General features: G+C 36.5%; 1 protein-coding gene across 1 annotated transcript in view; it reads right to left on the minus strand.

Annotated features, from left to right (window-relative positions):
- Positions 1–7,823: 7,823 nt before the first annotated feature.
- Positions 7,824–27,397, minus strand: part of LOC109168532 (protein DETOXIFICATION 14-like) — a 94,261-nt gene continuing 74,687 nt past the window's right edge. The window contains exons 2-7 of the mRNA XM_019317585.1: positions 9,884–10,073; positions 9,245–9,795; positions 9,058–9,144; positions 8,629–8,685; positions 8,086–8,530; positions 7,824–7,968 (exon numbers count right to left, since the gene is read on the minus strand). Coding sequence (XP_019173130.1) covers positions 7,903–7,968; positions 8,086–8,530; positions 8,629–8,685; positions 9,058–9,144; positions 9,245–9,795; positions 9,884–10,073 — 1,396 coding nt within the window. The 3' untranslated portion in view covers positions 7,824–7,902. The remainder of the gene's footprint in view (positions 7,969–8,085; positions 8,531–8,628; positions 8,686–9,057; positions 9,145–9,244; positions 9,796–9,883; positions 10,074–27,397) is intronic.

The following is a 27,397-nucleotide window of genomic DNA, read 5'->3' on the forward strand; positions in this document are numbered from 1 at the left end:
AAAAAAAAATCATTTTCAATAAATTAAATTAGAGAAATAATTTCATTAGTTATATTGTATTTATTTTTCTCCAATATAAAAATTCTTTACATTCAAATTCATCAATTGATTATATTCGCTACATTGTCCCTACAATATCTTTATTAAAAAAAATTTATTCATTATCAATAAATTAATTAAGAGAAATAATTTTATTAGTTATATTGTCTTTATATTTCTCCAATGTAAAAATTCTTTACATTCTAATTCATCAATTGATTATATTCACTACATTGTCTATTATCTTTTTTTGTGCACTATTTTTAATTAAATATCAAAGTTATAATACAAAATAATGTTATATATTTATTTACCAAGTATTTTATTAATACCATGAAAAATTAAAAAAATATAATTAATAAAGTCAATCATATTAACTACTTGAGAGATTTGTTGACAAAGAGAGTATTCAAATCACACAACAAATTGAAGTGAGAACTATCTCACAATGTCCTTGTTTGGCAATCATTTATTAGCGGTTAGCGTTAGCGGATTATATTAGCGAATTTGACCAACGAATTATATCAACGGTGGGTAAAAACATCACTATTTTTAATTAAATATCAAAGTTATAATACAAAATAATGCTATATATTTATTTACCAAATATTTTATTAATACATGAAAAATTAAAAAAATATAATTAATAAAGTCAATCATATTAACTACTTGAGGAATTTGTTGACAAAGAGAGTATTCAAATCACATAACAAATTGAAGTGAGAACTACCTCGCAATGTCCTTGTTTGAGAATCATTTATTAGCGGTTAGCGTTAGCGGATTATATTAGCGAATTTGACCAACGGATTATATCAACGGTTGGTAAAAACATCACTATTTTAAATTAAATATCAAAGTTATAATACAAAATAATGCTATATATTTATTTACCAAGTATGTTATTAATACCATGAAAAATTTTAAAAAAAATATAATTAATAAAGTCAACCATATTAACTACTTGAGGGATTTGTTGACAAAGAGAGTATTCAAATCACACAACAAATTGAAGTGAGAACTACCTCGCAATGTCCTTGTTTGACAATCATTTATTAGCGGTTAGCGTTAGCGGATTATATTAGCAAATTTGACCAACGAATTATATCACCGATTGGTAAAAATATATTTGAAAAAATTAACTGTTTAGATTAAAATGTAAAATAACCTAGGATATATAATTATAATAATAATAATAATAATAATAATAATAATAATAATAATAATAATAATAATAATACTAATAATAATAATAATAATAATAATAATAATAATAATACTAATAATAATAATAATAATAATAATAATAATTGTTTTAAAAAATAAAAAAAAATAAAAAATATAATTAAGCTAATCATATTAACTACTTGGGGAATTTATTGACAAAAAGAGTATTCAAATCACACAACAAATTGAAGTGAGAAACTATCTCGCAATGTCCTTGTTTGGCAATCAGCAGTTAGCTCTTCAATATTAGTATATATTTAATATTTTATGCCCTAATTTTTATTTGCTCTCCCTGATGTCCCGTATTTGGTTTCAACCATACCTATACAATTGTTTTATTGACAATTATAATCAATCTTGACTATATTATCGTAAACTTAGAATTGATATTTAAATACGCAAACTTAACATTCAATTATCTATGCATGAACAATTCCAATATAATCTTTCCTTAATATACTTTAAAAACTTATTAAAAAAACACATTGGGCATTATCACAATCGTGCAATGCGCGTAAAAAACTAGTATATATATATATATATATATATATATATATATATATATATATATATATATATATATATATATAAAGCATCATGAGTATGTTTTGCATGATTTACATGTTGAGCATTAAAGAATGATGAGATGTATAACACTTTGTTGTTGATTACGACTTAGCATGAGTTGCTTTTAGCACGTTTTGAGAAGTGAAGCTTTATTGTTATTTAAGAGTTGGCATGAAAGCATGAGCTTATTTGTTAAGTATAAGTTATTTCTTTACCTATCAGTGTGACTGTGAATTGCATGTTTTGCATGAAAGTATGAGAAGAAGCATGACTTTATATTGTCATTCATTGACTATCTTGATAGCATGAGATTGCGTGTTAAAGATTAAGTATATTGTACCAATCAGTTGAGCATGAGTAATGTATTTCGCCATGATAAGTTATATATGTGAAAGCATGAGTTGGTTGATGAGTTAAAAGATTGAGAAACTATATGCCTATTTGATAATTAGGTTGCAAGCATATAGAATTACTGTTGAGTATGTTTAAGTGTTGTTTAAAGTGATTGAAAATACTTGATCTAAGTGTACGTGACAAATGTTTTCCAAAAGTATATTCTATAGTACTTTACAGGGTTGAGTGGTGTTATACTTAACTTCGTGCTAACGGGGTGTTTTTTACTTGTTTGTTTGTTAACCCCTTTCAGGTGGACCCAGTGTTTGAGCGGGCACGAGCTAGATTAGTGCGTAGACTACGAGTTGTTAATTGTAGTTTAGAATCTGGTTAAATGTTGATGTTTAGATACTATTTGATCTTTTGTTGGTGTTGAACACCAGGGTTTTGTTTTCCCAAGTTTGGTTGTAGTTTAAATGAGCTTTGGCTCTAGTTAGATTCCATTTGTAGCCTGTGCAGTCACCGTGGGTGGTGACTGTGGCGGTAACACCTCTTTTGGGATTTGTAAGTCTTTAATCGCATCTTTGCCTTGTTTAGCTATCCTTTAAGTTAAGTAATCGGGAATCTAGATTAAGAAAAGTGGGGTGTTACAATACCAGAGTACCACAAATATGCAGTTTAATAGTAAACACAAAGGAATCCCCACCAACATCTATAAAGGAGTAATTTCAAATTAAAAGTCAATTTAACAGTTTTGATGAAAGAAAAAACATGGTCCATTCACAGTAAAATACAAACACAATAACCTAGAAGTACAGTATGGTCCATTCAACATCAGTACACTAACTATGGTCCCCATGTGGGTACAACAAAGTAAACTATATAAACAACTGATCCCCCAAAATCCAACATTGCACAAGCGAAAAAGAAACATACTACAATGGTTGAAGTTCGAATATATACATTTATTAAAGTAGAATTAGTCCCCACTAAGCAATAATTCCAGAACCCCACACATTGCACATGCTGGAATCTCCAGAAACAAGACGAAAAACACCTTTTCAAGTGGTAAAAGTAAAGCATATGTGAGCTTCAGATACTTACATGTAGGAGTTTTATTGGAGCCATTAATCCTCCTACTAATCATGCTGGTGCTCGTGCGTGCCTTGTCGTCCTCTTCCCAGCTTGGGGATAATGGAAGATTGGGGTAAAACACATATAGATTGGGGGTTAGGGTTAGGGCGGAAATGGGTAAACAGCTTGGGTGAAATGGAATGGGTACTGTAAGTCTGAAATGGATTTAAATTATCAGAGTCAAATGTGGTCAATGAAAGAAAGGGGTAAAGGGAGGGCATGTGAAATTACATTTCTGTCCATGGTATTAACTATAGTTTGAGAGGAATTTGACCGGAGGGCCAAATTGACTACGGTTTAAAAGAAGTAGGGGCCCAATTGAATGAAATTGACAATGGGGGATCACATTGCAGATCGGGCAACAATTGAGGGACCAAAAGTGCGATTTTCCCTAATTTTAACATTATTACCTTTAAATTTAGGGAAAAGGTTCAAATAGACACTCGAACTTTAGCTAAAAAGTCCATTAGCCCCCTTAACTGTTTAAATGTGCAATTACAATCATTAACATTTCATTTTGATACAATGAAACCCAAATATAAATAAATGACCAGAGGTCATTATAGATCCAGCCACCTTTCGGGCAAAAAAGTGACCCGCGGTCGCCGGTCACGGAGAAAGATGACGGTTGATTAAGTTTTTGATGATTTTTTTCTTTGAATTTAAATTAAAGATCTGATCTATGGCAAAACACTGAATTCATTGAAGTTGGTGGCCCAAGCTTGAATGATATCGTCCCAGTCGTCGTCTGTGGCGTTTCCACTCCCATTTCCAAAAGTATTTGTTGCAGTGGTTGGGTTTGCAGGAATTGGAAAATTAGTAACGTCATCGTCGTCAAAGAACCAGTCAGTAGCTTTAGCGATTCTTGAACTGCTTCTAAAAGACGATTCCGGTGGTAGTGGTGGTGTCAAAATATCCAGATTCTGAAACAGGAGGAAGGGTTGTGGGTTTTGAATCTGGTTCTCAAGGTCAGGAACACCCAGCATTTTCTTCTACTGTAAATTCCACTGCAAATCTTGATTTACAGTGCACACCGGCTCGATTGGGGGTGCAAGGCTTCCCACTTCTCGGAGAAGGCGACACTGTGATCGCCTTCTCCGTGACCAGTGACCGTTCGTTAGTCACCGGTCTCTTTTTTGTCTGAAATATTCCGCGGGAGGTGGCTGGACCTTTAATGACATGTGATAGTAGGTTATTTATCTGTATTCGGGTTTCATTGCATCAAAATAAAATGTTAATGGTTGTAATTACACCTTTGAAAAGTTAAGCGGGCTAATTAACTTTTTAGGTAAAGTTCGAGGGTCTATTCAAATGCAGTGTGGGTGAGATAAGAGCCATTGATATTGCCAATATCAACGTCTAGGATTAACAAGGATTAAAAAAACGTGGTGACAAATTGGTCTTTTTGCATTTAGGTCAATTTTAAGGTGCATGGTTTTCCTTTTTAAGGTGCGTGGTTTTTGTGTTGTGTGCTTATAACGTGCATCAGTTGTTGAATATATATATATATATATATATATATATATATATATATATATATATATATGTATGTATGTATGTATGTATGTATGTATGTATGTATGTATGTATGTATGTATACACACACACACACTTCCCACACTCACTTCCTACACCATTCTCCTCTTCACCACACAAGAAAATCTCCTTCATCTTCTACAAAGCAAACTCCACCAAGATTACTCTTTTATGCATCTTTCCAACAAAATAAAGTAAGATCATCTTTCATCTTGCATTTTCCCTTCTCATTTTATAATCTTTAATGCATATTCTTACAGGCCGTTTGGTTGGAAGGAAGGAATTAGGGTGGAAATGAATTGTAATTCAGTGGGAAAAGAATAAAGTAGGAATTCAAATTACAGTGTTTGATATGCAAAATAGGATTACAGGGAATTGAAAGGGAATAAATGATATACTGACTGAAATACCCTAATGTACAAATAATAATAATAGATATCAGGGACAAAAATGTCTTCCCAATCTCCAATTCAACACTGAATTACAATTCATAGGGGGGAGTCCGGAATTGCAAGTCGGCGGAATTGCAATTCCCTCCAACCAAACGGCGTAATTGTAGTCTTCGCGGAATTGCAATTCAACTACACCTAAACTACCTCCAACCAAACAGCCCGTTATTCTTCCTATATTGGAGTTTTGAGATTCCTAGAGGTTCAAGATGGAGATAAGTTGCTAGGTTGATGTTTGGTCTTTGAGGATTGGTTTGCTATGCTTAAAAAGTAAACTCCATGTCCTTCAAAACCTATTTCCAACTTATATAAATGCTCTTCTATTCCTTCGAATTCCCTAAGTATATTCTTGATGTTATCTCTTGATATGAGCCTTTTTCTTGAGTGCTCTTGGTGTTATTCTTGAGCTATGATGTCTATTCTTAATTCTCTATGATTTATTGTCATTCTAGAGTTATTGGTATGGATTTCTTGTTGAGTTTTAGCCCTTGTTTTGATAAAGTAGCGTCATTGTTGCATTGAAATTTGGCTTCTGATTACATACTATCTCTGTTGTATTTGGCTCTTGTTATATAAACTCCTTTGGCTATGTATATATACCACTGTATTCTGTTGGCTTAATTAAGACAATATAACTAATAAAATTATTTCTCTTAATTAATTTGTTGATAATGAATCATTTTTTTAATAAAGACATTGTAGGGATAATGTAGCGAATATTATCAATTGATGAATTTGAATGTAAAGAATTTTTATATTGGAGAAAAATAAAGACAATATAACTAATGAAATTATTTCTCTTATTTAATTTATTGATAATGAATAATTTTATTTATTTTTTTTGAATAAAGACATTGTAGACACATAATTCTAAATTAAAGAAATGCATATGTATTATTTTTTGTTGTAGCAACTAAATTATTATTTTAATTTAATAAGAGTAAAAAATATAGTACTAATTATGTCAACTTTGATTGGAATGGGGTTCGAACCTAAGACCTTTCTTATTGAAATCAATGAGTAAGTTAACGGTAAACTAACAGAAATTAACGAAAAAGATAATATTTAACGGATAATATATCATATTCATTAAGGATAAATTAGTAAATCTTAAGGAAAAATTAAAATCTGATCAATCTGAGCCATTCATTTGATTAAAAAATTTGACCGCCATTTTTTCTACCCATTATAGGCCTAACTCTCTTGGGCTCTTATTAGTATAGTAGAAATTGATGAATTTGAATGTAAAGAATTTTTACATTGGAGAAAAATAAAGACAATATAACTAATGAAATTATTTCTCTTATTTAATTTATTGATAATGAATAATTTTTTTTTTTGAATAAAGACATTGTAGACACATAATTCTAAATTAAAGAAATGCATATGTATTATTTTTTGTTGTAGCTACTAAATTATTATTTAATTTAATAAGAGTAAAAAATATAGTACTAATTATGCCAACTTTGATTGGGATGGGGTTCGAACCTAAGACCTTTTTTTATTGAAATCAATGAGTAAGTTAACGGTAAACTAACAGAAATTAACGGAAAAGATAATATTTAACGGAAAAGTTAACGGATAATCATATTCATTAAGGATAAATTAGTAAATCTTAAGAAAAAATTAAAATCTGATCAATTTGAGCCATTCATTTGATTAAAAAATTTGACCGCCATTTTTTCTACCCATTATAGGCCTAACTCTCTTGGGCTCTTATTAGTATATATATATATATATATATATATATATATATATATATATATATATATATATATATATATATATATATATATATGGTAGATATTCATTAAGGATAAATTAGTAAATCTTAAGAAAAAATTAAAATCTAATCAATCTAAGCCATTCATTTAATTAAAAAATTTGAGCGCCATTTTTTCTACCCATTATAGGCCTAACTCTTTTGGGCTCTTATTAGTATATATAGTATATATATAGTAGATATAGATATAATAAATAATATTAATATTTTATTCAATACTTCCACATGAAACATGTAAGGGAACAAACTACCACGGCAAAATATCAGGCGCTTGCAAGAAAGAGTTCATAGTACAACTAAGATCCCAGTCATATACACAACATGAAAAATTCACAGCTTTTTACACCATAATCTCATTACATGATGTTGTCATCTAGGCTACCAACAATAACACAATTGCAAATAACACACTATCAACAAAAATGAAGAGAACAAATAGTGAAGATGAAGACAATGACAATGTTCCTAAAAAGGAATTAAGAATGCTTAAAAAAATTCAAATTAAAAGTAGTATTTATTTAGACTATCGTTTTTAAACCAAATATTTAAACAATCAATTTTACAAAGTTGCAAACATTTATTTTACTAATATAATTATAATAAATTTCCTATATTATCTTGCATTCATATACTTTTGATATGTTTGATTTTGCTTAATCAACGATCAGTCTTTCAGTGGAGCGTTGACACAATAGCCTCTCCCTTGCAATTGCAGCCTGTGATTATACCCACACAGTAAAATATGAGATGAGTTTCAGTAAAACTCAAATTTTATTTTATTTTTTTATGACTAAGAAAACTATCCGCCACTACTCAATTGCACAAAAGCTCTCTTGTTTATTCAAGAAAGCCATCCTGAGGCAGCATTTGCTCATTAAACATCCTCTGCCTTGCTTCTACTGTCTGCACCGTTTCGAAAACAAATATTAATCTATAACAAAAAGGTGTGTTTCTCTCAACTAAAAATTTAAACTGACCTATCAAAAAAAAATAAACTGATAGTAATACTATAACATAGACCCGTTTTTCCCAGTTTGTGAAGGCTGTGATAAGAGAAAGCGCGATGGACTGCACGAATGCTCCGACAACCAAACCACTCCACAAGCCTTCTCCTTTCAGGTGCAACACAAATCCAAGTAGCAAAGCCACAGGGATGCCAACCAGGTAATATGATCCTAGGTTTACATATGCTCCTATGTGTTGCCACCCAGTGCCTCTAGCTACCCCGGACAACACTATTTGTATGCCATCGAAGATGATTGAGAGGCAGAGAAGAGGTGTGATGTCTTTTAGGTAAGTGATCACTTCTTGCTCTGAGGTAAACACATATCCCCATACGTAGCGGCAGCAAAATATGGCTATACTGGCAAGAAAAGCCTCTGTAGCTAATAGAATCAGGACAGTAGAGAGTGCAACTATTGCTGCCTGTGGCTTCCCAGCTCCAAGCGCATTTGAAACCCGAACACTGTATAATGAAATGAATTAAAATAGCTAATTGGTTGGATTGAACGTTTTAATGTCGGTTTGAACCATAAAAGATTGCCAAATGAACTGGGAAACAACCTTGCAGCAGCAGCAAAAGAGTAGGGAATTTGGCAGTGAACTGAAGTGGTAGTAAAGCTGCATTAAAAAAAAGGTAAAATAGAAAATACAGACTTCAAAATGTATCTAAATCACCAATAGGATCAATCAAAGAGAAGCATCCTATTGGCAATTCCAGCCAAAGTTACAAGTTCGACCCTCAGTCACTATTGACTTTCTTGGTTTGAATCGATCAGTTATGAACAACCTAAGTTGTTGGTCTGGCCTGCTAGGATAAAAAGGCCGGTTTATCCAATGTATACTTTATTGGCTTTCTTGGTTTGAACCGGCCAACTATGGACAACCTAAGCTGGTTTACCTCTGTGTGATCTTTAGAGGCCAATGCACCGGTAGTAGCTGCGAGTTTCTCTGGTTACTCAAAATAAATAAATAAAGAGATGAGAAACATACCATATAGCTAGCACAGAAGTCTCCAGTTTTGGATTTGGCAAGATCCCAGATAACAGCACAACCAGCTCAAATGACCACCATTCCATACTACAGGAGAATGGAAACACTGTATGTTCTATTATTCTGCTAATGCACATGAAAAGATCAGAGATGAAAATGAAATTGAAATTGAAATGGTGTTATTTACCAGGCCATTACAGCAGAGGGGACAGCAAAGCGAAAGAACTCCCCTATAGTTGAGTAAAGCTCTCTAGAAAGAGCAAGAGCGGCATGGGTTTTTTTGCAGGTTGACGAGTACTTGACATAAAGCAGAATCAAAATCATATTAAACGAATAAGAAATGGCGATTGATAATGCGGCTCCGGCGCTCCCTAAGTTGAGCTTGAAGATGAAAACCCAGCAAATCGTCAGCTGGACGCCGAGAGCTGTGCCGGAGGTCCACATCAATGGAAGGGTCAATCTCTGAGTTTGCAGGTAGCGAACCAGAGACTGGAGAATCGCGTAAGGAAACAGCGTGGGAATCAGCCAAATGGCGTACTTTCCAGCCTCCGCCGCGACCGAAGGATCTTGACCGATTAACCTGAGCAATTTTCCGGCCAAAAGCCATAGTATAGAGACGGGAATACAAACCAGCAAGAGACAGAGAATGGCGGCGTAGGTAAACGCTCCTAGTTTTCGATGCTGTCCTGCTCCGTATGCCTGACCGCATAGCGTCTCCAGCGCGCTGGACATTCCGAACTGTACGTTTCGTGATTTCAAAGGTTTGATTAGCTCAAATGGATTAAAAATGATTAGCGGATTAAACGATGGAATGGTGCGTACGTACGAGAATGCTATAGCCGGTGACGCTGCAGAGAGAAGTAGCGATGGAGGCGCTGGAGAGCGGGAGCTCGCCGAGATGTCCTAACATTAGCAGGGGAGAAGTGCGCTGGAGATACTGCGACATTGTCACCACAATCATTGGCAGAGCTATGTGACTAACCTCTTTCATCTCTTCCAAAAAAGCCTTGCGACCCACCAGCGCCTTTCCCGTCTCCCACGGTGGAAGTAGCGCCGCCGCCGCCTCTTCCGCCATGGCTGCCCCGGCTTGATAGATATATTAAAATATACTACTCCGTAATATATAGGAATCCAAACAATCAAGTAAAATGCAAATCAACATGTCATTTATAGTAACTAGTTTTCCATGCTTGGACGAATGAGATAATACCTAAATGATTATTTTTAAATAAGTCCTTCAAAGTATATCATGCAATATTATATAAGAGATATTCATGTATAAGTTATTGAATTTGTTTATTTAAATCAGTAATTGAATATATACGAATTTGAATATATTTAAATCAGTAATTTGAATATAATTGTCCTAAAAATAAATGTTTACAATTTTGTAATAATAATGTTAGTCTAAAAACGATAGTCTAAATATATAAATACTCTTTTAGTTTGAATTTATCAAGTCTTTCTTAATTCTCTTTTGAGTAGCATTACCATTGTCTTAATCTTCGGTACTTGTCCTCTTCTTTTTTATGGGTAGTGTGTCATATTTAATTTGGTTAATAGTGGTAGCATAGAGGGCATTGTTATGCAATGAGATTATGGTGTACGAAGTTTTAGATTTGCCTTGTTGTCTTAGTTGTACTATGAACTCTTTATCTTACAAGCGTCTATTGATATTTGGCAGCGCTAGTTTTTTTTTTCCTTTACATGTTTCATGTGTTGTAATATGTGTGTCATAGATTCTCATATGAAAGTATTAAACAAAATATTAATATTTAGGGAAAATCGCACTTTTGGTCCCTCAATTGTTTCCAGATATGCAATGTAGTCCCTCATTATCAATTTTTCTAAATTGGTCCCTCAATTTTTTCAACCGTAGTCAATATAACCCTCCGGTCAGATTTCTCACTAACTAGTGTTAAAATAATGGACAAATTTATAATTTCACAACCCGTTCAGATTTACCCCCAAATTCCTCCTTCCTCCTTCCTCCGAATTGACATACGCGAAGTCTGAACCAGTACGTCCGGCACATATTCAAGGCAGTCTCCCAGCCGGAAAGCTCATGTGTCACCGTGAAACATGGTGAGCCACATAATGAAACGAATGAGATCTTCCATTCGCCGGAGCCGGATTTGGTGGCCGCCAGAGCAAACATCAGCAGAGAACGGATTAAAATCAGTCATAGCCATCAGTCTTCTTGTTCGGTGGAGACGCCACCGTGTCGTCACCGTCGAGACAACCATGGTGGTGGGTGATCCTCCTCTAGAACCCTCTAAAACGGCTGTACAGATTGTACAAAGATTCATCGCTGATTTGCGTTGCGCGGGTTTCACAGCTCCAACGCCGGCGATTACGCGATTGGGAACTGGCGATTGTCTCCCTGAGATGCGGCTGTTTCCTAAACAGAATAATCCAACCCAGGTTTCCTCGTCGCAATTGGAGCCCACGGCCGTGGGCACTCAGTCAGCAATGGTCGTTTCACTCCCTGAGGTGTGGCAATCCAATCCAGCTTCTACCCGGTCCAATCGCGACCTCAATTGAACAGGTATGGTCTCGAACCCTGTTTCTATTTCTTCGCAGTCGAGGCAAATTCCGTCGTTTGGTTCGTCGGATTATCGTTCAGAAGGTCGGGATGGACTGGGTTCGCTGCCTCGTTCTTCCCCCCGCATCTCAGCTTGATAATCGACTTTCGGCGAACGGAAATCAATCGAAGACGACGGTGGCGATAGCTCCTCTGCTAGCGACAGGCTCTCTCTCGGCGATAGCTAGGGTTAAATCTGAATGGGTTGCGAAATTACAAATTTGTCCATGATTTTAACACTAGTTAGTGAGAAATTTGACTGGAGGGTTAAATTGACTACGGTTGAAACAATTGAGGGACCAATTTAGAAAAATTGACAATGAGGGACAACATTGCATATCTGGGAACAATTAAGGGACCAAAAGTGTGATTTTCCATAATATTTATTATATTTGTAGAAGGTTCATAAGTAGTACCTCTTGTTCTAGTTCTACAACTTATTTACTTGTAGTAACAACAATGATTCTACAGGTAGCCTGAATACTAAAGTCTTTTTGTTGTCATAATTGATGTTGATTTTGCCTTTAATCCAAACAGGTTGAGTCTAAAATATGAAATGAATTGTAAATTTATATTAGTTCTAATATATTTAAAAGATGCACAATAAGTATTTTTACATACAAGATCAATGAATGTTGCAACGATGACTATATTTTAAATTTATTCATTTTCTGAATTTGCAAGATTGATTGCAGCATTGTTGTAGTCTCGATATTTTTTCGATGCGTCAAGTGCGTCACTATGTTCTATCGGCCTACATTGGCATTTTTAATAACGAGTTTTAAATGTAGCTACATAAGGCAATGATCTAATTACCATTTACATATTATTATCAACATAAAACCATACCAGTCCTTTAGGTGTTCTGCTTGAGGTACTTTTGGTTCAACCATTATTGTTGAATGAGTTCTTATAGATAGAGAAATTGCTAATTTATTTAAAGAATAAAATTAGATAGTAGTACAAATTAATATATTTTAAATTATCTTAATCATTTGGTTCAAGTTATATAAGATAACTAAGGTTATATATATTTGCTTGGGCTTGGAAATATAAGATTCTCGTGTTTGGTTCAAGTTATATAATTTTCCCAAGAAATGTCACATAACCTCCACATTAAGTTTTTAGCCATTGGAAGGGAATGTGAGATACCCTCCAATTTCTTAGGTAATCTCACATTCCCTTATCTTATTACTAATTTTGAGTTTTTGGCATTTTAATCAATTTGTCTTATTACCGTTGTCTTATTTACATACCTTAGTTTTAAACCAAACATATTAACCTAACATTCGGGGACGTTTGGTTCACGTAATCTTAGATTACCCTAGGTAATTGGATTACTCGCGGGAGGTAATGTGAGATTTTGGGAATGTAAGATTACCTCATATGTTTGGTTTGGATTGTGGAATATAATATCACCTTGTTTGATTAAGGGTTATATTTTAGGTTATATGGATCAATTTACAATAGTGTCATCAATAATATATATATATATATATATATATATATATATATATATATATATATATAGGGTCGCACTCATGTGCGAATAGGCGCCCAGGTGTGAATATGCGAACCAATCAGCGCGTGTCGCGTGTCCTCGGTGCATGTAAATGTGTTATATGTGCAAGTAGTTAGTGCACCTAGACAAGTAAAAAGTGTAGGTAAAATCACTTACAAGTGCACCTACTTTCACCTACAAGTGCATGCAATTTTGCTTTGTTAACATTCATTGATTAGCATATACTTTCACCTACAAGTGCATGTAATTTTGTTTTGTTAACATTCATTGATCAGCACATACTTTCACCTACAAGTGCATGTAATTTTGCTTTGCTAACATTCATTGATCGAGTGCACCTACTTTCACCTATAAGTGCACCTACTTTCATCTACAAGTGCACCTACTTTCACCTAAGTGCACCTAGTTATAACTATATGTGCACCTAGCTCTGGACACGCGGCGCGCGCTGATTGGTTCGCATATTCGCACCTGGGCGCGCCATTTGCATAAGAACACAACTCTCTCTCTCTTATATATATATATATATATATATATATATATATATATATATATATATATATATATATATATATATATATAATTGCACCCTGGTGCGAATGGAGCGCCCAGGTGCGAATATGCGAATGCCTGATATCCGTCCACGTGTCCAGATCTAATGGATGAGAAACACTGATTTTTTTTAAAAACACGGTGACATTTTCATAAATAATTGAACATCGAAGTGCAAGTAAAATGTATTACAAGTGCATGTAAAATGTATTATAGGTGCAAGTAAAATTTACACTGAGCATCAAATACTAAGTGCACCTATAGTTATAAGTAGTTGCACCTAGGTGCATGAATGTTTGCGGGTGGTTTTCACGGGTATTACTACCCGCTGAATTCCCCGCTAGAACAAAAACGAGGCCAAACAGAACGAACGCAGATCAATGAATGTTAACAAGGCAAAATTACATTCACTTGCAGACAAAAGTAGGTGCACTTGTAGGTGAAAATAGGTGCACCCGATCAATGAATGCAGGCAAAAATTACATGCACTTGCAGGCGAAAGTAGGTGCACTTGTAGGTGAAAGCCCGATCAATGAATGCTGACTCGTGGCGCGCAGGGATTGGTTCGCATTTCTCTCCTGGGCACCTATTCGCACTTGAACGCGACCCTATATATATATATATACACACACACACACACACTGCTGAAAATTATGAAATTTCTGACCACCTGAAAATGATCTTAAATCAAGTCGAAAACTTTGTTCCGACCACTTTTGGTGTCTGGAAAAACCTTTATAGCTATTTACGACCACTTTTTACTTTTAATTTGATTTAAGATCACTTTCAGGTGGTCGGAAATTTCATAATTTTCAGCAGTGTGTATATATATATATATATATATATATATATATATATATATATATATATACACACTGCTGAAAATTATGAAATTTCCGACCACCTGAAAGTGATCTTAAATCAAATTAAAAGTAAAAAGTGGTCGTAAATAGCTATAAAGGTTTTTCCAGACACCAAAAGTGGTCGGAACAAAGTTTTCGACTTGATTTAAGATCATTTTCAGGTGGTCAGAAATTTCATAATTTTCAGCAGTGTGTGTGTGTGTATATATATATATATATATATATATATATATATATATATATATATATATATATATATATATATATTATGTGTGTGTATTTATTTTATTTATTTATATGTATGAATATATATATTAATGCTTAAATTCTAAAATAACTAAATATATAAATAAACACACATGTATATTTGATTGTATAAACATATATTTATTTCCTTTATTATTATTATTATTATTATTATTATTGTTATTATTATTATTATTATTATTATTATTATTATTATTATTATTATTATTATTATTATTATTATTATTAGTTAACAAGGGCAAATTAAAGTTGAAATAGTTCAAGGTAATCTAAAGATTACCTAAGAAAATGGGGGTAATTAATGAATTTGAAGGTAATGAATTTTTAAATTGTAGAAAATAAAGATAATATAACTAATGAAATTGTATCTCTTTTCAAAAAAAATTATATTGACAAGTATAAGAAGCTAATCAAGAATTAACACATACACTTTGGGTGTAAATGTGAGACTTGAAAATAATTCAAAAGAATTCATTAAATCAAGACTCAAGAATAAAGGGGTTGACGGAACCTTATTTATAGGAATAGGCGGGTTTTGGTCATACACGTTTGCTTAAGGGGGAAGATACACAATTTCCTAATTTACTTCTAAATAATTTGAAAAGCAATAATGATAATTAGTTTAGGAAACGAGATTAACCTTCCAAGGAAGATTTTTTTTGAAAGGAACCTTCCAAGGAAGATAATTACCCTAAACCAACAAAAATATAATTAAAATAAGAGTTAATTCCACATTGATCATATGAGTATTGGGGTGTTATTAATTTCAGTTTACAAATTTTAAAATTGTCAATTTAGTACGGTAATTATTCAATTTTTCTCCATTTCAGACCATTTGACCACAAGATACACAAACATGTTTAAAAAAAAAAAATTATAACGTGAATTAAACAACAAAACAGTCGCCGTCAAAATTAAAAAAAAAAAAAAAAAAAATCACTGTTCAAAAACGACGTCATATTGGACTAAGGTCCACGGTATAAGCGTTGCCAAAAGTGTGACTCATGCTGAGACACCATCACTCTAGCTAAAATGTGATCTGTACTATTTGCAACTTGCCTTATGTGATGGACAGTAGCATTATGTAACAAACGCAGTAGAAATGCAATTAACATCAATAACTGAATAAGTCCAAGACAAGACGTTTTCAAAAAAAAAAAAAAAGTCCAAAACAAGACAAATCCAACATCTATAAGCCATATCAAAGTAGTTGGCAATCTGCCAATCTGTTGAAATTACCAAGTTGTCTCAGTGGTTGTCGTTAAGCCAAGTAACTGCTTCCTTCAAGGTCATCGCCTCCGCCAATCCCGAGTCCATATATGATGTAAGGAGGAAGTCATTATCAGCCAGTCGCATTCTATGATTATTACTTAGTAGTGAGGGAGTAGAATTTGAGAGTATATGTAGTAAAACTCTTTATATTATTATCAAATAGGGTGTTGGTGATAATCAAAATTATAAATTTCTTAATACTCTATGGCCCTATTTGGTAAAATGGTTGTTAGCTGTTAGCTGATTGTGTTAATTTGAGAGTATAAATAGTTGATAACTTTAGCTGATTGTAAAAAAGTGTTTTGTAAATTAGCTGTTAGCTGATAGTTGTTTGGTATAATTTCTTTTCTCAAAAAGCTAATTGAAAAAGTTGCTTGGAGTAGCTTTTTGAATTTTAGCATTTTGGAGTTGCAAAAAGCTAATTAACTAAACATTTATATTGATATTCTAACTTTGTGCACAAAAATATTGATATTTTAACTAAATCAAACAATTAATAATTGTCAAATAAGCTAAAATTGGCCTATAGATCAATTTTTTACCAAACAGGACCTATATAAAAATCATTCTTTACTACTCGACCATTCCTTTTAATGCAATTTTTACATACATTTTATTTTGAGAAAATTTCAATTTTGGTCCACTGACTATTGGGGTTGTGTTAATTGCAACATTTGACTTTCAAAAATGTTAATTTAGTACCTTGACTATGCAATTTCTATCAATTTTAGTCACGCCGGCCAAATCTCACCGAAAAAATTTAATAGGTCAATTTATGAGGGTATTTTAGTAATTTTACTTCTCTTTTTTCTTCTCCAATGATATTCTCAATTTCCGGCAATGACTTCTTTCTTCGGCGATCAAGAAAACGCAGCCCAGAGTCCAATTCTTGCCGCTCAGACTTTGATTTCCCTTGAATTTATAAGGATTCAAAATTGTGGGTAAGAAGAGGAAATAGTAGAGGTTGCAGGCCTAAAGATTTTGAACTAATCAAAGTCTCTCATCAGATCAACTCTAATAGTGAACTAAGAAAGCGGTTTATACTCCAGATGATCTAATTGAGTATTCTTGAACCAATGCTCCAAACAACGATGGCCGCTCCAAGAGCTTCACTGGCGCATCAAACTCCTTCGCCAACCCTACAAATAAAACACAACAAAAAACACGATTTTGAAATGAACATCACTGTCTGCATTTATGTCAGCCAGCATGAATGTATAACGTGGCTGAACAGAAAAGATGGAATATCGAAGGTGGCGGGAACTTTTCTGTGCGTGTGTAGGGCCACGGTGATCACGCTGTACAAGGACCCCACCATCTACAGCCCGACAACTCATCACCCGTCGCTGCAAAAGATTCCGGCGAGGCTCGCCCTCGGAGACGCGAGCGGCAAGAATTGGACTCTGGGCTGCGTTTTCTTGATCGGCGAAGAAAGAAGTCATCGCCGGAAATTGGGAATATCATTGGAGAAGAAAAAAGAGGAGTAAAATTACTAAAATACCCTCATAAATTGACCTATTAAATTTTTTCGGTGAGATTTGACCGGCAATTTGGCCGGCGTGACCAAAATTGATAGAAATTACATAGTCAAGGTACTAAATTAACATTTTTGAAAGTCAAGTGTTGCAATTAACACAACCCCAATAGTCAGTGGACCAAAATTGAAATTTTCTCTTTTATTTTTATACTAGGTGTTTGCAAAGTTATAAAAATTTATGTCAACATGCACATACATACAATGTCAAAACAAAAGAGTTTATTCCATGAATCATTCATTGAATATTGACATTTATTAATGAGTTCTACTACATGTACTTCCTTTGAGTTCTACTACTTGAACTCCTAAATTCTACTCCCTCATTTGTACTCCCTGATGTGGCAAGCTAGGATTGGTTATTTTCAACATGTGGGTCCACAGGAAAATGTCTACATCAAGAACATGTGAGAGGGAGTACAAGTTGGGAATATAAAATGGGAGTACACCAAGTATTTTCCACTTTTAAATTCTACTCCCTCACTCGTACTTCATGACATGACAAATAAAGATGGATTATTTTCATCATGTGGGTCCCAGAAAATGTGTCTACATTAAGAATTTGTGAGAGGGAGTACAAGTTGGAAGTAAGAAATGTGAATGCAGGCATGTAGTATTTTCCTAATATAAATTCCACACAAATAATATTAGTGATTTTTTTTTTTGATATGATGATTATACACCTCTGCATCGAGCTCGTGATTTGCGAAACATTATGGTTAAATTACTAGGTGAGTGGTAGGGATGGCAACGGGGCGGGGCCGGGAAATGGGGTCCCCGACCCCGAAATGGCCCCCATTCCCCGTCCCCGCCCCGTTCCCCGTCGGGGATGGGGAATTATTCCCCATCCCCATCCCCGCGGGGATTTTTCGGGGACGGGGAATCCCCGTCCCGTTTTTTTTTTTTTTTTTTTTTTTTTTTTTTTTTTTTTTTACGCCTATTAACAAAATTAATATTATCAAAAAATCGTATTGTTGAGCCAATAAGCCTTGAATCCTTAAAGAAAATTCAAATACAAAATGCATAGCTTAATAAAATTAAAATATTCAAAGTCCAAAGTTTAAATTCTTTCGAAATCCTCCCAAGTCCAAAGTCCAAACATAAATACATTAGTATATAACAAAACAAAATAAACTTTAAATCTTCAACTCTCAAGTAGTTTGTAGTGGTCCTCAACTAGTCAACTCTTCATTAATAACCTGAAATAATAATAATAATTTGAATAGTAAAATTATAATGATACATCATACATTCATACATATATTTAGTTCAACTTTTAAACAGTATATACCTCTAAGCTTCTGCTTCTAATTCATGAGGTTGAAGTAAATCTTCATCAATTTCATAATCCTCCTTGGTGCAATTACCTACAAATATTATTTGAGTATGGTAAAGTATTAAAAGTAATGGATAATCAATTAAAAATAATTTACCCAAGTAAAATTTCTTACTTTCAAGCAACCAACTTTGAGAACACATTAATGCCTCCACAATATTTGGATGAAGTCTACTACGATGAGGCGACACCAATCTACCACTAGTACTGAAAGCCCGCAGATTCTGAAGCAACGGTAGAAACTGGAATAGCTAATAAATCTTTGGCAACCTTACTCAAAGTTGGATATTTCTTTCCTTCCACTTGCCACCATGACAAAACATCAAAATCATCCTCGAATGGTGATCTCTTAGCCTCTAAATACAAGTCTAACTCTGATGTAGTCCCACTCATGTGTGAAATTTCCATAAAGTCTTTCAATTTGTCTGTAACTAGATCACCCTGAGTCAAGGTCTCCCCTTGGACGCGTTTACTTGCAACTGTTGTTGTTGAAGAAGATTCATATTCACGGCACAAATCATTGCAATATGTCTTAACCCTCTCAATTTCTAATGCAGCTTTATCTCCATAAAATGTTTGAAAGAAGAATTGAATAACTCCTAACTTATATCTTGGATCAAGAACATTAGCTACAACTAGAAATCCACGCACCACTTCCCAGTATTTATTAAACTTTGCAATCATACTCTTAGCCATATTTGCTATCACCAAATCAGTTGACTCAACCCAATTGCTCAAATTAACCTTAATCTTAGAGATCAATAGGAAAAAAACATTGAAAGTTGGATATTTTCTTCCAGAAAATGCATTTGATGCTTTATAAAACACTTCCAGTTTATCACAAATGTTCTCAGCTAACTCCCAATCTTCCTTAAATGGTGCACAAAGAAATGAAGACTCTTGTTGTTCCAAACGGGAAAAAACATCTTTGTATTGCAATGCAACAGAAAGCATCAAATAAGTAGAATTCCATCGAGTCTTACAATCTTGAACTAACTGTTTTGAATATTCTATACCCAAATGTGTTGCACTTTCTTTAAAGAGTTGTTGTCTTTTTGGTGTAGCTAACAAAAAACTAACACTTTCTCTAACTCTTTCCAATGCATTTACCATCACTTTTAACCCATCTTGCACTATCAAATTCAAGATATGAGCACAACAACGCATATGAAAAAATTTCCCACCAAATAAAAGATGCTTACGGTTAAGCTTGGACACAACGTGCTCAATTAAAGCATCATTAGTTGAACAATTATCAACAGTTATTGCGGACAACTTTCTCTCAAGATTCCAATCCAAAATACATTTCAACATTTCTCTTGAAAGAGCCAATGATGTATGTGGAGTCGGGACATAAATAAACCTAACATAGATACACAATAAACCTAAAATAAATACACAATCAATAATTTCACAAATTGCACACTAAATAATCAATTTGTATAAAATAATTTCATAAAGTGTACATACCTCAAAACCAAATTATGTAGACTCCAATTGTTGTCCACATAATGTGCTGTAATAGCCATGTATCCCTTCTTTTGAGGTGATGCAGTCCACATATCCGTAGTCAATGCAACCCTACTTGAGCTTCTATTCAAAGACTCAATAAATGTGATCTTTTGAGCCTCATACATCTTTAGAATATCCGCTCTAATGGTGTTTCGACTAGGCATCTTCATCAAAGGTTGACCAATATTCATGAACTCCCTAAAACCAGAATGTTCAACCATATTAAGTGAATACTCGTGCTTAACAATCATACGAGCAAGTGCCTGTCTACTAGCTATGGGGTCAAAGCTATAATTGTTTACATTCACTTTCCCATCCGTGTCTTTATTTAAGGTCAGTGTTTGTTGCCTAAAGGGTTGGTGAGGTCTCATTCTACAAATTTTGTGATGATCATGCAAATGTTTTGTACCATTTTTGCTCTCTCCCCCAAGTAGCTTCTTACAATAATTACATTCCGCCTTGTCTCACCAACTTTAGGCTCACCTTCAACAGTTAAAAATAAAACAAAAATAAACAAGTGCAAAAGACAAATAATAAGACGATAAACAAAATGCAAATTGAACAAGTTAATAAATACAAAAGTACACAAGAAGCTCACCTTCAACAGTTTGACTAATTCCTTGAGTTTCTTGAATTTCTGGTTCATTCCTAGCACTAGGTGAATCCACGGGGGATGAATTAGGGTACTCTATCGGTGAACTCATGGGCGTTGGAGTTAACGAGTCACAACCGCCTACATGAGAATTATCACCTTCCATTCTAATAAGTAATAGTAATAGTAAATTATAAAATACAACTAGTATTGACATCAAAGTATCAAACTAGTGAAGTAACATATACTGCACGTATCGAAATCAAATTCAACAACAAAAGATTAAATGAAACATAAAAATTGCATGTATAATTTATTAATTTACCTCCATGTATAATTCACATATATTTAAAAAAATAGAAAGATTAGAATACTAAAACACATCAAATTTAGGTATAAAATTTCTGAACTTAAATCTGTGTAATTATTACTAGACTCATAATTTGTGTTAGTAAAACTAGAATTTGTGTGGTTATACTAACATAAGTATAGAACTACAGTATCTATAATGAAAACACTATAAAGTATCTATAAACATTAACAATAATAGAGGCTGCAGAAACTAGACTCAATTGTGAATTGTCTAAACCATTCAACTCTCAACAAAACACTATAATCGTACCGTACGACCTCTCAACAAAACACTATAATTCTATAAAGGATTTAAACATACCGTACGGCGAGAGACGCAGAGACGCGGAGATGTAGAGACGCGGAGAGGGAGACTGGTTCACTGGTTGTCGAGAGACGCAGTCTGAGGAGGGCAGAGACGCAGAGACGAAAGCGGTTGAAACTTGAAATTGAAAACTGATATAAAAGACGCAGAGACAATAGGGTTAGGGACTTGAATCCTTTGTTTTACAATTCTAATATTAATATTATTAATACTATAATATTATATAATATATTAGAAGTTATTATATATTATATAATTATATAATATTATTAATAACTAATCGGGGATTCGGGGATGGGGGAACGGGGACGGGGACGGGGACGGGGCAAGGAATGCCATCCCCATCCCCGCCCCGTTCCCCGGCTGGGATTGGAAAATTTCCCCATCCCCGCCCCCGTTTCCCGAAATAAATCCCCGAACCCGTCCCCGTCGGGGCGGGGATCGGTTTTCCCCATCGGGGCGGGTTAAATTGCCATCCCTAGTGAGTGGGACAACATGAGTAATGGTAAACAAGTCACAGCATTTATGGCGGGTCCAATACAATGCTCATCCGTCCCCAACCACTTCAATAAATTACCAAAAAATGTTGTGCAGTTCATGAGTTGTTTAGTTGGATGTTGTTTCAATTCATTACAACTTAATTTTTTGACAACTTAAATTACAGTGTTTGGTTAGAGGGAATTGTAATTTCTCATTTTGTTAAATTGCAATTCATACTCTCCCAATATGAATTGCAATTCAATTGTGCAACTTGCACTTGGATTCTTATGCAATGAGAGGGCGTTTGATTGGAAGCAACGAGTTAAGGGAGAAATGAATTGTAATTTAGTGGGAAAAGAATAAAGTGAAAATAAAGTAGAAATTCAAATTACATTACTGATAGTACTAATTGCCACGTAAGGCGGTAATTAAACAAACACAAGACCAAATAAAGCAATTAAATGTCTTTTATTGATCGAGGTGAAGGCCCTAAGTACAATCTAAATGGTTGCTCTGAGTACTGACTGACTGCGGTCGGGATTCTGTAATAACAACCTATCGATCGTCCAAAAGACCCCCACACTGTCGCTATCGCGGGTATTTATAGCCGCGGAGCCGGAGACACAAATCCGGCCGTCCGGCATGCCTCCCACGTAGCAACCACGTGTCGCCTTCCCGGGTGCCCTGCCTGTCAACACGTAGAGTCGCCACGTGTTTCTCATCAACTTTCTCGCTAAAGGGGTACCGCTCGGTGGTCGGAACCGACCAGGTTCTTCACAAGAAACCCAACCTGCAACCTGCAAAGATAAGAAGAAAAAGACAAAGGTATGTCGGTCGGGGTATTCCCTACAAAGAGCCCCCCCAGCCCGTGCCATTTTGACCGTCTGGGAAAAAACGGGACGGGATGATGAAGCCCAACTGTCAGCCGTCAAACCGACCAGCCAGCTGTCATTCCCTCCCTTGCCACGTGTCGACGACTGCCGGCCTCTGCGACTGCAACGGTCGCCTCGGAATCAGCAGCGGTCGCGTCACGCAAGTGGACTGGTTTCCCGCCCAAACGCTCTCCTATAAATAGGCCTTTGAGGCCCTCATCTGAACTTTCCTCAACCTTCTTAATCGATCGGCATACTCAAAGAGTCCCGAGCGAAGCACTTCAGCAGATCAGTCGAGCAAAGGATTTCCAAGCTTCTCAGTCTCCTCAATCGGTAAGCTCTCTAATCTTTTGCTTTAACACTTGCTTTACATTTTCGTATAGCGGTAGGGTAAAACTGAACTCGACCTAAACGTCCCGAGTCCCACACTAATCCCGACCGGCCTTTAGGCAAACAATAATGTCAGATTCGGACAGCCAGAACGTGTCAGTTGCGGACTACGATGATGAGGTCGAGCAGATCAGCGAGGAAGTGGACATAATGTCCTACTCGCCGGAGGTCGTTCAACGACCACAGCAAACTCCCGAGCGAGCCCCCGAGCGACAAAGGTCATCGAGCTCGTCTGGGACGTCGAGATCGAGCTCAAACGGATCGGGGAGCTCGAGCGGTGAGAGCGCGGAGACGTCCACGAGCGGACGAAATTCCCCGGCCGAAGGCGCTCGGGAAACACCTACGAGGGTAATTGGGGATTACTATAACACCCCAGATTTTTAGGATATTTAAAACTTATAAAATAGAGGTGAAATCTCATTGAATCCCAAACATAATACAAGAGTATGGGGTGCTATGCCACACCTGAGCTAGAGAACCCAGGTGCACAGGCTAACTAACTAATATCCTCAAATAGTATCAATACTAAATCATGGCACGCAGGCCGAAAGGGAAAAACTATCTAAGCTACGTCCAAGCTTCTAGCGCGCTCCAGTGAACTACTCGTCTGTGCCTGAAAGCCAAATATATCTGTTCAGCGAGAGATGCTGGTAACCCACTCCAACGCGTTGAAATACAATACATATAGATATATATATAGATATATGAAAAGTCATTTTGAACATGAGGATATCTCCTACGAACTCTAGCTTTTAAAACAGGGATAGACTCAACAGATAGGGCTAAGCACAGACAGCAGTTATACCGAGCATATACAGTTTACAATAGGCAAGACAGATAAGATAAGCACAATTAATAATCATAACCCAACATATACAATCCCCGGTATAAATCTCATAGTCTCATCCCCAAGATACTCATAACAACAACTCATCCATACTTCATCACATAGCACACTTTGTTGGCGCCACAGGACCAATCGCATGCCCATACATGAGGGTCAGCGCATATAGCTCTGACACGGCCCCGCAGCACCCTGCCCCGTCTCACAGCATGGAGGGGTCGATCGCAACCGACCAATGAGCCGCAGTTCTATATAATATTTATATACCTGACCGGTCTCTACCAGCCTGGTTAATAGTTGGGATGGTTCTCAACCCATTCAACTGCCCGTATAGTGGACCTCTGTCCTATATAATATTTATATACATGACCGGTCTCTACCAGCCTGGTTAACAGTTGGGATGGTTCTCAACCCATTCAACTGCCCGTATAGTGGATCTTAGTCCTATATAATATTTATATACCTGACCGGTCTCTACCAGCCTGGTTAACAGCCGGTATGGTTCTCAGCCCACCCGACTGCCCGTATAGCCCGATTGATCTCAACCAAGTCGGGGTAACATGCACACATAACATATAGCAAGCACATGCAACCCACATTAACACATTGGGAAGGGGGAGAAAACGTATAACAAAACCTATGTGTGATCCTTCACATACTAAGAATAGTCCTAAGGGATTCATACTTCTTTCACCTAGGTCAACGGGGTACCAATTCAACTAGCATGCAATATACAAGACTCATACGACCTACGAACGGTACCCGAAAATCAAACTAGACATAGGCACGATAGACGGAGTCCGTTGGGACACCACGGGGGTCGGGGAAACATCAAACGGGGAAGCCGAAATCCCAAATTGGGGTCCAAACCAGCGGGTAGCCGGTGGGTGAGGGATCACCCGCCGGCTGCCCGCCGGCGGTAGCAACTTCGGGCAGCGGGTGCCCGGCGGGCAGCTGCCCGCTGCCGGCGTTGCCCAAGAAGGCCGCGGGTAGGTGGCGGGTCCCCTACCCCCCACTGACTCTTTCATCACAAAAACGCCCCGGGAACCTTTGTGGAACCCGAAACCATGCTTAGACACTTTCAAACGCAATTGATGACACACGTAGACAATTAACGGATCAAAATCAGGAAACAAACGGCACATAACCTATCATGTTTTTCTAAACATAATAAACACCCAATCATGCGAATTCCCACCCAATATACCAAGAATAATTCCATACGATACAACCTAGGGTTCTAATCAATTTTAAATCAACAAGGTCACGATTCATCTTCTAATATCAAGATTCGGTAAGAATATTATATAAACATCAGGAACATCCTACAATCGTCAAGAACATCATATAATCATGAAGAATGTCATATAATCACCAAGAACACCTTAATTATCAAGAACCTCTCATCATCAAGATCACCCATGGAATTATCCCATTAATCATCAATAATAATACAAATCATTAATACACAATAATATAGGGAAATCCTACGGGGAAATCATAGCTATGAAAATAGGTTTTGTTGAGACATGGGTTACCTCTTAGCCTTAATTAATTCCTTGGCTATGAAGGGTCTTTCTTTAAGCTTTCTTGCTTTCTTGATTTCTTCTAAGGGGATTCTTGGAGCTCTTTGGGGTGGTGGAACGTTTATTGTGGTGGGGGGTTTCTAGGTGCCTCTTAAGCCTCCTATTTATATATTTAGGAGTCTTAGTTAGGAACTAATATTATAGGCTTGCTAATTCTATTTCTTTTGGAACTAAGGATTGGGTTTAGGGATAAGGGCCCGTGGACTATGGTGGGCCTTTCTTAATTAATTATTGTGATTTAATTCTTTCTTTTGGGTAATTGATTAAATGATTTAATTGATTTTAGGGATCGTAACACGGGGTGTTACACTCTCCCCCCCTTACGAGGGGCTTCGTCCCCGAAGCCCGGTGTGCTAATCCATTCCTTCACCCCTAGGCATCCCGTATCTTGGCCTCCTGATTAGGAATGTGGCCCCACGTTTTGTCTTAGCTGGGGTAGACTGGATTTCTGGTGGTGTTGTGATAGAAAGGTTTTGGGTCTACCTCGGTCTCCTGCTCCTGAGCTGGATGCCCCGCGAGTGCCCAGGGTGGCCTCGATTGCTGCCACTCTCTGATCTAGTGCGTGCGTCGTACGGATCAAGGATGAGAACCCTTCTTCCATGATTTGGTTTTTCCGGTTGAGCTGTGCGAGTATTAGTTCATTGATTGAGCCCTCGCTTTGCTCCCTTGGGTTCCCTCCTGATTGTGGTTGCACCGACGGGTTGGGTTCGTCGTCCTCCTCCTGGTCCTCATTTCCCTCTAGGATTCCGCAGTCTTGCATTGCCCGTTTGAGCTTCTTGTTGGAGATGTCTAGTTGGTCGACCAATTCTCTTCGTTCATCCTCGGGTTTTTGGCAAATTTCTTCGAGGGTGAGGTAATGTCCGATGTCCTGGTTGCCCGAGTGGAGGTCGCCAAGGGCAAGGAAAAGGTGCCCGAGAAAAGGGCAACTGACAGTGGCGCACTGAAGCGCCGGCGGGAACAGCGCAGCCCGAGCCCCTCGTCCGGGGAAAGCAATGACGGCTCGTCCATTCTGGCCCGGATTGGCAACGCCGGGCCAGCCAAGGAAGACTTGAGCAAGCTGACCCCGACCCAGGTGGCCGAGAAGATCGGCTACGACTTGCGGCCGAGGTAAACATTTCCTTCCTTTAATCTTTATACGCAAGTAGCCCCACTCGAGCTAATTCTGATTGTATGTTGCATTTGCAGACCTCCCGAGCGACCCAACTTCTACAACGACGGGCTCTGCAAGCCAATGAGGCCGCCGCCCTGAAGAAGGTCGCCGACCGGCGACTACAAGAAGTTAGGGACCTCCAGGCGGAGCTGACGAAAGCCCAAGAGGACCTGAAGAAGAGCCGGGAGGACCGCGAGCTATCTGAGACGGTCGCTCAACAGGCGATCGGAGAGGTCGCCGAGTTGAAGACGGTGGCCCAACAAGCGACCGGGGAAGTCGCTGAACTGAAGGCCCGGTTGAACAACCCG

Source organism: Ipomoea nil, unplaced genomic scaffold, assembly GCF_001879475.1.
Source record: "Ipomoea nil cultivar Tokyo-kokei standard unplaced genomic scaffold, Asagao_1.1 scaffold3199, whole genome shotgun sequence".
NCBI classification, from domain to species: Eukaryota; Viridiplantae; Streptophyta; class Magnoliopsida; order Solanales; family Convolvulaceae; genus Ipomoea; species Ipomoea nil.